At 36.7% G+C, this 13,894-nt stretch overlaps 1 protein-coding gene and 1 non-coding gene across 3 annotated transcripts in view; one reads left to right on the top strand and one right to left on the bottom strand.

Annotated features, from left to right (window-relative positions):
- AGBL1 (AGBL carboxypeptidase 1) overlaps positions 1 to 13,894 on the top strand; it is a 783,161-nt gene that overhangs the window by 568,826 nt on the left and 200,441 nt on the right. For both annotated transcript variants that reach the window (XM_067696096.1, XM_067696105.1), the window contains exon 22: positions 4,833 to 4,996. In XM_067696096.1, the coding sequence (XP_067552197.1) occupies positions 4,833 to 4,996 (164 nt within the window). The remainder of the gene's footprint in view (positions 1 to 4,832; positions 4,997 to 13,894) is intronic.
- On the bottom strand, positions 312 to 414 carry LOC137208213 (U6 spliceosomal RNA). Its single transcript, XR_010935541.1, has one exon. It is a non-coding gene; the product is annotated as a U6 spliceosomal RNA (small nuclear RNA).

Below are 13,894 nucleotides of genomic sequence, written 5' to 3' on the forward strand. Positions count from 1 at the left end.
ATCTTAGCAATGGTGTCTGAAAGTGTATGTGAGGGTTTTTTTTTTAATGGCTTTTTTTAAACTTTTTATTTTATATTGGAGTGTAGCTGATTAACTATGTTGTGTTAGTTTCAGGTGTACAGCAAAGTGATCCAGTTACACATATTCATGTATTTGTTCTTTTTCAAATTCTTTTCCCATTTAAGCTGTAACATAATATTGAGCAAAGTTCCCTGTGCTATACAGTAGGTCCTTGTTGATTATCTATTTTAAATATAGCAGTGTGTGCATGTCAATCCCAAACTCCCAATCTATCCCTTCCCCTGGTAAAATAAAATATGAAATGCTTCACATATTTGCGTGTCATCCTTGTGCAGGGACCATGCTAATCTTCTCTGTATTGTTCCAATTTTAGTATGTGCTGCCAAAGCGAGCATGAGGAATTTTCATTTCTAAGTCTTCACCAGAAATCACATCATTATGTGCTTTGGATTTTGCTTTTCACACCTATCATTAAATCATAAACATATTCCATATTGTTAAATTGTTGTATAATTATCATTTAGTGACTTCATTATATGTCATAAAATTTATTCCATTATAATTTCCTTAGTCATTTTTTCCTTATTAGATATTTAGACTTTTATTTCTCTCAAATTTTAATTATTATATATAACCTTGATATAATATACAGTTTGTACATATGGCTTCACTTTTATTTAGAATCAGTTCCTTAGGAAAAGTTCCCAGAAGTGATATTATCATGTCACATAGTCATGTATTTGGATATGTGCCAGCTTTTATCATGAGTCAGCACTAAATATTACAAATCTGAATATATATATCTACCAATATGCTGGGTGTAAGAGGCATTTTTATTTAGGTAATAAGAACATTTTTCCACGTTTGTTTTTAAATTATTTTTCCTCTTTTGCTCACCAGTTATCAGTATTCATGCTTTATAAACTTATCTTTTGTGGATTCTGTGTATGTCTTACCAATATGTAATTTTCTGCAATAACATAAATATTAAAATAAGTAATTTTCTATAATAATACAAATATTCTTCCTATATTAATATTTAAAAATTAAGTGAGGATGAGGTTGGTAGGCAACTTTGGGTTCAGATGTACTTATGAATTTGACTTATTTTGGGGTAGATTATCAAGAAAAGTTAATGTGTGTGTATATATATATATAAAGAATTGTGCTAGTGAGTTTTGCTTACCAATGTGATGAAAAGATAGGCACCTGTACTTTCTGGCAGCATTGGTAACTGAATATTGATATGACAGACATTGTTGGCTCACCCAACGCTTGTTTCTAACACTCTTCTGTCTTACATGTCTTTATTAAAGAGGATGAACAAACTAAAATATTCATTTACCAGACCATTGTAGAGCTGGAGTTTGCTTTATTATAATACACAGTTCTGGCCAATAAAGTGTAAGCAAGCGTATGCTGTCACCTCCTCCCCCCCACTTTCTCTTTCTCCCTCCTTGAATGATGATGTGCTGGCTGGAGCTACAGCAGCCATCTTGTAGTCATGTTGAGAAAACCAGGAGAATGGCAGATAAAGTGACCCTGATTTTGTTAAGACACTGAAATAATGCCACGAACTTCATACCCACCAAAACTTATAATATGCAGAAAATAAAGCTCTATTTATGTTTAAGCCACTATAGTCAGGCTTTCTGTCATCGGCTGTGACAAGCAAAGCCGAATTAACACAACTAAGCTGGGGGAGAGGAAAATTGGGTCTCTGTTTTATTAAGATGCACTTTTAAACTAACCCAAAGCCTTGCTGCTGTGAGTACATGGTAAGTGACCAAAGTATATAACAGAATTTCTAAATTTTATCCATCTGTTTCCCCAAACATATCCAGGGAGTGAATGCACCTCCTGGAGCAAAAATAAAATAAGAATTTAAAAAATGCTCATGACCTTTAACAATGGGAGAACATAATTTAAAGGCATTCCTCTATTCGTTACTCAGAGAAATGAAGTTTCACTTAACAAATATAATAAATATCCAAGAGACACTCCGTCCATGCCTTTCTATACCCACCCATTTATAACCATTACTTATCCATTTTTAATATATGGACGACATGCCATATGACAGGCTATGTATTCCATGCCAGGGATGTAAAAAAACAGATACTGCTCAGTCCTTGCCTTTGAGGATTTCACTCCAGGCTGGGTGTGGGAGGTAAGAGGAGGCCGTTTGGATAAACAAATGTTTTTTTTTGTTTTTTTTGTTTTTTGTTTTTGCGGTACGCGGGCCTCTCACTGTTGTGGCCTCTCCCGTTGTGAAGCACAGGCTCCGGACGCGCAGGCTCAGCGGCCATAGCTCACGGGCCCAGCCGCTCCGCGGCATGTGGGATCCTCCCGGACCGGGGCACGAGCCCGTGTCCCCTGCATCAGCAGGTGGACTCTCAACCGCTTAGCCACCAGGGAAGCTCCTGGATAAACAAATGTTTTTGATACTGTGTGAGAGTAAAAAGTATAGAGTACTCAAGTGAGATTGATAGTAGAGGGTGAAATAGAGTAAGTGTTACCCAAGACCCCACAGCCAATAAATGGTATAAGTTCCATGATTCAAGGTCTTCTAGAATAGTCATTTTATAATACCAACCATTGGCTGAAATAAACAGACCAATATCGGAGATATGGGACTATTTTTGCATTATGAAAACACTATCATTTTGTCTGCTGTTGTACAGAAGTTGACTTGTATGAAGAAATTGCCCCTGACCTGGCAATATGGTGCATGCTGTGAGATTTATTTCCGCCAGGACTCTTCCTTCTTTTGGACTGTTGTCTGTTCAGCTGGATGCTGGGGTAACACATGTAAGAGGAGGCCTCCTGCTTCTGACTGAGGAGGAGGGTGTGACCAAGACAGCCCTTCCAGAATGAAGAAAAGCAGCCAGGAAAATGGGCAGAGGAAAAGTATCAGCCCTCAGAGCTGTGGCACATGGAAAGAGACTGAGATTTTTCTCTCTCTGTAAAAAGTGCTCTTTTCCATTGACCTAAGGAAAATAACTTGTTAAACACGTCTTTCCCTTCCCACTGCCGTTGTTTATGGAACAACAGACTTCACTTAACTCTGAAGTAATGTCTCCTTTCTTCAGGAAAACAGGTGTCCAAACATGCAGCAAATCACATTTTTAAACAGCTAAAACAAGCTGGGACAAAGTGAGAGAGTGGCATGGACATATATACACTACCAAACGTAAAATAGATAGCTAGTGGGAAGCAGCCGCATAGCACAGGGAGATCAGCTCGGTGCTTTGTGACCACCTAGAGGGTTGGGATAGGGAGGGTGGGAGGGAGGGAGACGGAAGAGGGAAGAGATATGGGAACATATGTATATGTATAACTGATTCACTTTGTTATAAAGCAGAAACTAACACACCATTGTAAAGCAATAATACTCCAATAAAGATGTTAAAAAAACAAAAAATAAATTAATAAAATAAACTTGAGGACCTTACACATTTCTTTATTCTTTTACCTAGAAATTCTTTCGTGACGCTTACAATTTCCTGGCTTGGAACTTTTTTTGCCTTGGGATACTTTTGGCCAGTCTTTTCAAATTTTTACTATCACATCCCTGTCTTCTTGATCACTGTTCTTTGGATGGAAAATCTGTTTCTTAAAATATAATATTCAACAATTGATTCTTTTTCATTTAAGTCAAATGTACTTTATAAACATGAAGACCTCAGGACCACATTGAATTCTGTCATATTAAATATCTTTATAGGATGAATAAAAGAAAAATTGAGCTATTACTGATCAATATTGGGGGACTTTGAAATATTCCTGTCATGACTTATCTAAGTATATGGAGGGAAGAATTATAATCCCTTTTATGAATGAGAAAATCAAGGCAAATGTTCATATATCTAAGATCACACAGTGAGAAAATAGTAAAATCAGGATTCAAATCCAATTTTTATCTAACTTCAAAAACCATGCACTTTCTACCTCACCATGTAATAGGGTTCCTCCTAGACTACATAAAGCTGTTTGTTGAGTAGTTAAGTCAGAAGTGATTTATGAGGCCCTATTATGTACTAGCTGGCAGGGCATGGATAAAGTATCAGTTCTATGGGTCTAAATCTCCTTCTCTGTGGAATGGATACAGTAACAATACCTACCTCATAGGACTTTGTTAAGGATTCACTGAGTTAATGCATGTAAAAGGGCTCAGAACAGTACTGGACATAGTAAATGCTCAATAAAGTTGTTTGTTCATTGTTATTATTATCTGTTAACTTCGTGAATAATAGCATAGCATGAATGTCATGGCTTTGCTTTCATGTGTTATCTTAGTACAGCTGAATAGGTGGTTCTAAATAAATGGTAAATGAGTTTGTTTTTTTAAGTTCTTAGTGTTTGTATGTGAGAGATCTCCCTCATTCTTCTCCGTTGGTTGGCAAATTTATGGGAGAAAAAGGGTATCTCTTAGTAATATTGTTTACAGACTTTGGTTTCAGCTGTGAAACCCTTTTGTAAAATACAGATAGAAGCACTGCTGCTTTATCTAAAGTCGGGGGAAGTGACTCCTGGATCTCCACGTACACCTCCTGCCCTCTAGTACCCCTACCCGGTCATTGCTGTCTTGGGAGTAATTCTGGGAAATCCTGAAGGTTGATGTAATGCAGACTGAGAACCACTAAGCCACAAATCCCAAAACAAAACACATTGGGCAGTGACTGATAAATACTATTAATTCTTAATTTCTGTGATAGGCCTATGTCCAGGTGTCCTTCCTCTTAATCTCAGATTGTCTTCACTCGGTTTCCATCCTATACTCACTGTTGAGTGCTTTGTTTAACTGACAGGGTCTACAGTTTGGTACCAGTGAACTGGAGGAGATGGGATCTATGTTCTGCTTGGGCCTCCTCATCTTGGAACTCAAATCTGTAAGCTGCAGCCATCAGCTGCTGACCTGTGCAGCAGCTCTACTGAATGCTGAGGAGTCATCTCTGGACCACCACCTCCAGCGGTAAGTTGCTCACTATTTGAACCTTTGTGTTTCCATTGGAGAGTATCTGGGAAGTGAAAGTCACACAGACCTATGGGTCTTTGACAGAGAGAAAATATGGAGAAGGTGCCAGATCAAGGTAGGGTAGTAGTGCTCCATTGGAACCAGACTCGGGGCATCCTTACTTCCTGCTGAAGACAAGGAGGATGTTGCTTACTTGTACATAAATGTGCATATAAAGCTACATACATTTATAAATATGTATTTTTATTAAGTTTTGCTCATGGCAAAGAAGATGCAGCTTAGCGACACACGTGCACATTTACCTATGCTTATGTTTGCCAGTTATGTGTTTATAACTGATTTGTGTTATGTGTTTATAACTGTTTATACTGATGTCACTTTGGAGTCATTAGCTAAAATCTGGCAATCTCGCTGCTAATATCCAGGCACTTGGGGACAAGAAATGTTTTAATCTTCCCATTCTTAAAAAGCAGTGTTCTGTCTCAGAATACATGATGGTGATGAATACGCCGGCCCAGAGAAACTGACTCACAGCCATGGCAGGGAAAGGATGGATCTCTGAGAACAGTGAGGATCTTTAAAGAGTCAGGAGAGGGAGAACTGTTATCCGCAGAAGCCCTTTTGATGCCCTGTACTGTAGACAAGTTGTAGTCGGGGGCAAGAAGGGAAGATAGAAAGGCAATGGGAGAGAAGAGAGATCAGGAAACGTCAGAGGAGTCAAAGAACGCTAAGTCATTGCCCATGTTTTGAGCAAAGCATTGGAGCGGGGGATTGAGCTGTTGGGTGAGGGAGTGCCTGCCGGTAGATGAGGAAACATCTTGTCATGCACTTCATGTCCCAAGGCAGAGAGAAAACCGCTAATACTGGGGCCTCCTATTTCTAGCTCATTTTCGTTAATTTTCCTCCTGCCACTGTTAGGCTGCCGTTCCAGTGTGACTTCTCACCAAATGGCCAATCAAGCCTAGAAAGATCTAGCAGTGTAAATTAATACTGCTTTGGAAGGCACTGGTTTCTCTGAGACTTAATTACCTAAGTGCAATATTTAACTTGCTCATCACACGATGCTATAGATCACAGACTATGGAGACTTAAGTAAATCCAGACTTCTTCCCTCCCTAAAGTCACTGTGCCAATTTCGTTTTGACATCACAACCACTTCCGTCTGCCCCAGCTCCTTCAACACCCCTCCGAGCCCGAAGGCTTGGTGTGCTTGGCATCGTGGTTGGTGTTTCAGCTTCTCCCTCTGACAGCAAGCGCTTCCATCTGCCAGGATATATATTTCAACTTGTCTTTTCATCTTTGCCTTTGCTAAGCTATCCTGGGTGCAGGCATGCCTGCGTTTTCTTTCTTTCCATCTCCCCCCCTCCCCCTCTGCTGCTCATTGAGGGAAGACTGAGCAGACCTGGCATTGCTTGCTTTCCCTGAATTGATTGTGCCCGTCTGTTTGATCCAATGCAGTGAGGATTAGTTGCCTGTAAACTGGAACAAGAAGAAATCTATCAAAGAAGTGCCTTTTCTAATTCAAGCCTAAAGAATTTGGTGTCAGGCTCCAAATGCAGTGGCCGCTGTGTGGGTTATCATAAGAACATAGTATTACCTGCCCTCCATGCCATCCCACACAACTGACTAGTAATTTTTCAGTTACAACCAGTCCGAGAATACTGAAGGTTGAAGTCTTCCCGTGACCTCTGACCCTTCTTAGGCTGGTACGGCTTCTTAAGGGCAGGATACCTACAAAGGGTGTGATTAATCTGTGTGTTTTGAAAAGAGTTCAGTTAAATTTGAGAGACGTGGAGCTTGGTGGAGAGCAGCAGGGTGAAAACTGCCTATTTCACCCAAACGTTTGTATCATAATATATTTTTCTACTCATGGAGGCAGGTGATCCAAACAAATCATGCTTCCTGCCCAAAGGACCTGAGAACTAATGGTTGAGAGGGAAATTACGCTGAAAATGTCCTGACCCAGAAAATATTCCTGCCAGTAAGTGTATAATCATTAAAGGCTGGCAGAGGGAAACTTAATAAAATGATATTGGTTTGAAACCAGCAGCAAGCTGTTTGAGTACCTTTGATTCGTTTCTGATGAATGGAACTAAATCATGAGATATAATAATCAGCAGAGTGAATCCTAAGAATTGTGTTAGCAACAGGGGTTCTTACTATAATACAAAGGGTGTAACTAATGTTTGTCAGTACAACTCTCCATAAGCTTTAGAGAGGAGACCTATGCTACCCTCCCGCCGACTCCTGCCTCTTTTCCTTGGGCGTGTGGCCTTTATTTGACATAACAGGGTTATATACTTGAGGAAAGTTCTCTTTTCTTGCAGAGAAGGAGATACTAGAGAAAAAAGGGGGGCTCTGACCTGAAAGTCTGCCTTAAAGAAATGCGAGCACATGTTATTTTGAGGGTCCCTCTGACAACATTAACCCCTGGGAGTGATCTGCTGGGAAGATAAAGGCTGGCTGTACGCCGTGGACATCATGTTTTTTGACAATAGGTTTTATGCCTCACTTACCACAAAAACAATTAGAGTGTAGTCAGCATCCACAGAGCAACTTACCGTTTTTCATGAGCAGAGAAAGGGCAGAATGGTGGTTGTTTGCCCAGTGGCTGAAGCTGAAAATGAAGTACATGCACTCTTTGTTTTGGTTTTTCTTCTATAGCTCTCTTCTTCCCAGTTGCTCATTTAAGAAATGTCTGCAGACTCATTAAGGCATCTTTAGATCTTCTTGCCGTTCCTCTTTCTTTCTCCTTCCTGTCAGTCTCATCCCTGGAAATAATTGTGTGTGCACTGCAGGAATGCTAAGCTGCTTCTTCAGGAGGCGCCGTTTATCCATTGTGACAGGTCTTTTGCAAAGTCATTTAACAGTTTTGCCGAGTCAGCCACCTTTCATCTTGATTTGTATCCCTCCAGTGCCTTTCCACTCTTCAGCTCTGCTCCCCTCTCTCCATTTGTCCTTCCATTAATAACAACAGAAAGCTCAGAGTTTCCGACCTGAGCCTTAGCAATAGCTTAATATCTCGCCTATTCTCCCAAATTACAGTCCTATTGCCTTAACCGGGGCTTCCCTTGGCATCAAGATAAATTAGTTTAATCCTCTCTTCAGTTTGATGAAACAACACGGAAAAAATAAAAATCTTTCATAGACTTTAGAAAACCTAATTAGGCTTTTTAATAATTAAAGACACTTGGTTTTCATTTAAAACATATACACTTTTGTCTTTCTGAATAAGAAAATATAATTTGGAAATCAAACAACAAAAACACATCCCTACTCCTGTCTTCAGTCACACACCATCCATCTACCTGTGGATAACCATTGTCAGCATTTTGGTGAAATTAGATTACTTTTTCACCTATGAATAAATAGATTAAAAAACCCTCAACAACCATGTATAGGAGTTCCTTTCCTTGAAACTTTATAAACACATTTTTCAAAATAGACTTTACTTCTAGAGAAGTTTTAGCTCTCAACAAGATTGAGAGGAAGGTAGAGATTTTCCATATACACCCTGCTCCCACACATGCATAGCCTTCCCCATTATCAATATCCTCTGCTAGACCGGTAGATTTGTGACAATTGATGGACTGACATTGACACATCATTCTTACCTAAAGTCCAGAGTTTACATTAGGTTTCACTCATGGTGTTATACATTTAATGGGTTTGGACAAATGTAAAATGACGTGTATCCATCATTATAGTCTCATACGGAGTAGTTCCACTGCCCTAAAAATCCTCTGCCTTTATTCATCACTTCCTCTCTGCTAACCTCTGTTAACCACTGACCCTTTTACTAGCTCCATAGTTTTGCCTTTTCCAAAATGTCCTATAGTTGGAATTATACAGCATGTAGCCTTTACAGATTGGCTGTTTCTCTCTTAAAAATATATGTTTAAGTTTCTTCCATGTCTTTTCATAGCTTGATAGCTCATTTCTTTTTATCACTGAATAATACTCCATTGTCTGGATGTATCACAGTTTACTTATCCATCCACCTACTTAAGAACATCTTGGTTGCTTCCAAGTTTGGGCAATTATGAATAAAGCTGCTCTAAGCATATGTGTGCAGGTTTTTGTGTGGACATAAATGTTTAACTCCTTTGGGTAAATACCAAGAGCATGATCACTGGATTGTATGGTAAGAGTATGTTTAGTTTTCGTAAGAAACTGTCAGACCGTCTTCTATAGTGGCTGTACCATTTTTCATTCCCACCAGCAATGAACGAGAGTTCGTGTTGCTCTGCATCCTTGTCAGCATTTGGTGTTGTCAGTGTTCTGGATTTTGGCCATTCTAATAGATGTGTAATTGTATCTCGTTTTAATTTGCATTTCCCTGATGACAGAGAGTGTGGAGCATCTTTTCATATGCTTATTTGCCATCTGTATATCATTTTTTAGTGAGGTGTCTTTTAAGTTGTTGATCCATTTTTTAATCAGGTTGTTTCCCTATTTTGATTTTGAAGAGTTCTTTGCATATTTTGAATAACAGTCTTTTATCAGATGTGCTTTTTCAAATATTTTCTCCCAGTCTGTGGCTTGTCTTTTCATGCTCTTCATAGTACCTTTCACAGAGCAAAAATCTTTAATTTTTATGAAGTCTACCTTAACAATTCTTTCTTTCATGGATTATGCCTTTGGTGTTGTATCTAAGAAAATAATTGCCAGAGGAACCTAGGGGCAGAACAGGAATAAAGATGCAGACATAGAGAATGGACTTGAGGACACGGGGAGGGGGGAGGGTAAGCTGGGACGAAGTGGCATGGACATATATATACTACCAAATGTAAAATAGATAGCTAGTGGGAAGTAGCCACATAGCACAGGGAGATCAGCTCAGTGCTTTGTGACCACCTAGAGGGGTGGGATAGGGAGAGTGGGAGGGAGACGCAAGAGGGAGGAGATATGGGATGTATGTATATGTGTAGCTAATTCACTTTGTTGTACAGCAGAAACTAACACAGCTTTGTAAAGCAATTATACTCCAATAAAGATGTTAAAAAAAAAAAAAGAAAATAATTGCCAAAACCAAGGTTGTCTATATTTTCTCCTACCTCATCTTCTAGATACAATGATTGCTTTTGCATTAAAATCTTTGCAATTTAAAAAAAAAAAAAAATCTTTGCAATTTATAGGTGAAAATGGGGTGCTGTTTTAATTCATACTTTGACCTTTTCTGAAATGGATTACATGCTTCTATTTCATTAGTATTCTTTTTAAAAATAAATATACAAATAATATCTTTTGTTCTTTATTCTTTTAATAATCATTTTAAAATTTACATTTAAATTCAATTTCTATATTAAAGATATTCTACTTCTGTTTGTCTTGGATATTTCGAATATTTCCCGATTAACCTTTCATGTTTTTTACATAGTTTATTGACTTTGGATGTATTTGTTTTTACATAGATATGTTTCTCAGTCTTCTTCTTTGTTTCTTTTACCTTTGATAAAATTATCTGCCTCAGTCTAATAACAAATAATTCACATGCACTGTAAGAATGTGTTAATTCAACTGAAGTAGGTAAGTTTATAATGAGTATATTTACATATTGTAATTCCTCTACATTTTTTCACTATTGAATAAGTCTGTATTTCTAAATTGTTAACCATTTTTAACAGTTGTTAACCATTTGCTATATGGTTAAACATTTGCTACAGCAATTACTTAATAATCCATCCTTTAACACTGATTAATATGTCAGCTTATTATATAGTATTTACATATGCATGTACCTGGTGTGTATATATATATATATATATATATATATATGTTTTTGGTTTTATATTCTGTTCCATTAATCTATCTGCCAGGAACACATAGTTTTAATGTTGTAACTGTGTAATTTAAACCTGTGATGTTGCAAGCACCACCTCATTAGTATTGTTTAACACACATATACATTTACATATACTTATATTTGCCACTTAATGTATTTATGTGTTTATTTGTTTAAAAATGTGCTTTGCTATTTTCCTTTTTAAATTTTCGCCAATAAACTCTATAATGAGTTGTTACCTGCCCAAAGTGAAAGCACTGGGATTTTAACTCAAGTTGCATTAAAATTATAGGGTTTTTTCATCTATTGACTATTTGCCTATATGACTTTTTCAAAACCTGATATTTTGTTCCACTTATTCAGATCTTCTTTGATGTTCACAAAGTATTGTAGGGGTTCTTTTGTAACCTTTTTTTTTTTTCATGTACCTCCTTGATGTATTATCATGAGCTTTTAATCTTAACATTTAAAATTTTCTTGTTACTCAAAAAGCATCTTTTTCATCATATTTTTGTAAGTGGTCGTCTTAGTTATACAGGAACATTCTTGATTATTGATATGCTTATTAGTAACTTCACTGCTCTCTGTAGTTATACCTAAAAGTGTTCCCCTAGATTTTTCTGTTTTTCTAGATAAATCATAGTATCATTTATAAATTTTGACAATTAGCTTTGCTTACTTTTTATTCTTATCTATAACCTGCTCAGTTTTGAGAACATAGTTTAAAGATGATGATGATGATTTTATGGGCAACTTGATTGTGAATCTCGCTTCAAAATGAGAATGATTCTAAGTATTTAAGAATTAAGTAAAGTGTCTGTTGGTTTGGTATTAATGTTCAATGTCCTCTTTATTAATTATTCTTTTTTCTTAGCTTAGTAACTAAAAAATCAGGATTGGATGATGAGTTTTTTTGGTATCTAGAAAAATGATTATTACTTTAAACTAATAGTCTTAAATTATGTTAATAGGTTTTATAATATTCACCCATCCTTGAAAATCAAAGGAAAATGTATTTGGCTATGATCTAAAATATTATTTTATTATAGATATTGATGGTATTTACTGTGAATATAGGAGCTTTTTTCCTATGTTTGTGAGTGAGTGAAGTGTGTACTTGGTCTGTATTGTTCAATCATCCACAACACTTTACATTTCCTAGGATTTTTCCTGGAACATATACATTTTGAAATACACATATTGCCGATCCAACCATCTGTGTCTCATTTATTTTAAACAAAAATATTGTTTTCCACTTCTTATTTTCTCACATAAGACATATCTGTGGCATTTGGATTGTCTAATAGTCATAGTCAGATCATTTTAAAATTCAGTTTTATGTTTAATTACTTGCATTGCTCATCTCTATCCACTCTGTGCAATCATGTCCTCATTCTTATTTTTATGTTGACTCATCTCACATTTTTGTTAGAGAACACCTCAATTTTTTTTTTTTTTTTGGTAAAGTAAATCAATGGTGTACTTCTGGTATATTAGTATACATGTGGATATCTTCCTCTTTCCTTTACATCGGAGTTCCACTTTGCCTACCTAGAGATTTCATTAAAACAATATAGGCTTGGTTCAATTTTCTCTGATATTTAAGCCATTAGTAATCAGCCTAACTTTTCTTTCTTTGTATGTACCTTGTTTATTTCTGCCTTAATAGTTTTTCCTTTTTCATTAACACAAATATTCTTTTTCTACTACATCAAAATTGTTTCTTTTCTTTTTTCTTTTTAGGTTTAGGTCCTTTTGATTCATTTGGAATTTGAATACCCTATCCTTTTCTGACATGTCTATCAATTATACAACAGCAGTGTTTCCATTCTAACTCTTCATTCTCTTTCTCTGGAGTGTTTGATATCTGCTTTCCAGCCTCCATATCTGTCATGTCTTCTCCTCTCATCACTTCTACTTTGTAACTCTTCTTTTCATACTTAAAAAAATTTTATTTTATAGTGGAGCATAGTTGATTAACAATGTTGTGTTAGTTTCCAAAAAAGTAATACAAATGAACTTACTTACAAAACAGAAACAGACTCATAGACTTAGAGAACTAATTTATGGTTACCGAGCAGGAATGATCGGAGGGAGGGATAGATTGGAAGTTTGGGATTGACATGTACACACTGCTATATTTAAAATAGATAACCAGCAAGGACCTACTGTATAGCAGAGGGAAAGCTGCTCAATGTTCTATAGTACCTTGTAACTCTTAACACTAGATTCTGGAAGTGCGTCTAATGTTTGTACTCATAGATTCAGTTTTCTGCAGCGTGGACTCTCCTCTTTGCTGATGTGTTTTATTTTCAGCCGTTTTACATTTAGGTTTTATTGCAGCTATTTCTTTATCTTTCATCAGTTTTTCTTTTATTCATGCTTGCTTGCAATATGGTCAGCTCTCTTTCCATTTGGATCTGCTATCTTTTCATGTACTATTTCACGGATGTCATTTTTCTTGAATTTTCCTGATACCTGAACAGGGGCTACCTAATGCTGGCTTCTGTTTCCTGTGCCTAATCATTTCCCAAAGAGCACCATTGCTCTGTGGGTTGAGTAAGGCATTCATTTCCTTATACACTGCAGAATGTTTCACTCTCTGGGTTGTTAAGATTCTTTCATCCTCCTCTTTCAACTTCTATTTCATCATTTTTGTGTTTATTCATCTTTGAATCATGAGAGCTCTATTAAGGCTTAAAATTGCTCAATAACCCAGGGTTTAGATGCTCTTTAAACCCGTTTGTAGTCTAACTGGATGCAGATAACGCCTCTTGTTTTAGTATGAAGTAACTTGATTTAGATGGTGCTTTTTCTTCAAGATTTCATGATATTTTGGCTTTGACCTGAAAGTATAGATCTGATTGTACTGCAGAAGTTAAGGAGAAAGGAAGAGTTATATCTCTATTTCTGGAGACTCTCTGACTCCCTCAAGATGGTTGGTTAATATTTACTAAATGAATATGTGAATTACTTGAGATATAATATTATCAATGAACTTGTGTTCAAAATAAGTTTATATTTTGGAATCGTGTAGGGGGAAATTAATGACAGTTATGATGATGATGGTGATGGTGATGACAGCAAATATTTATATAAGTGACATGCAA

Source organism: Pseudorca crassidens, chromosome 1, assembly GCF_039906515.1.
Source record: "Pseudorca crassidens isolate mPseCra1 chromosome 1, mPseCra1.hap1, whole genome shotgun sequence".
Classification (NCBI taxonomy): Eukaryota; Metazoa; Chordata; class Mammalia; order Artiodactyla; family Delphinidae; genus Pseudorca; species Pseudorca crassidens.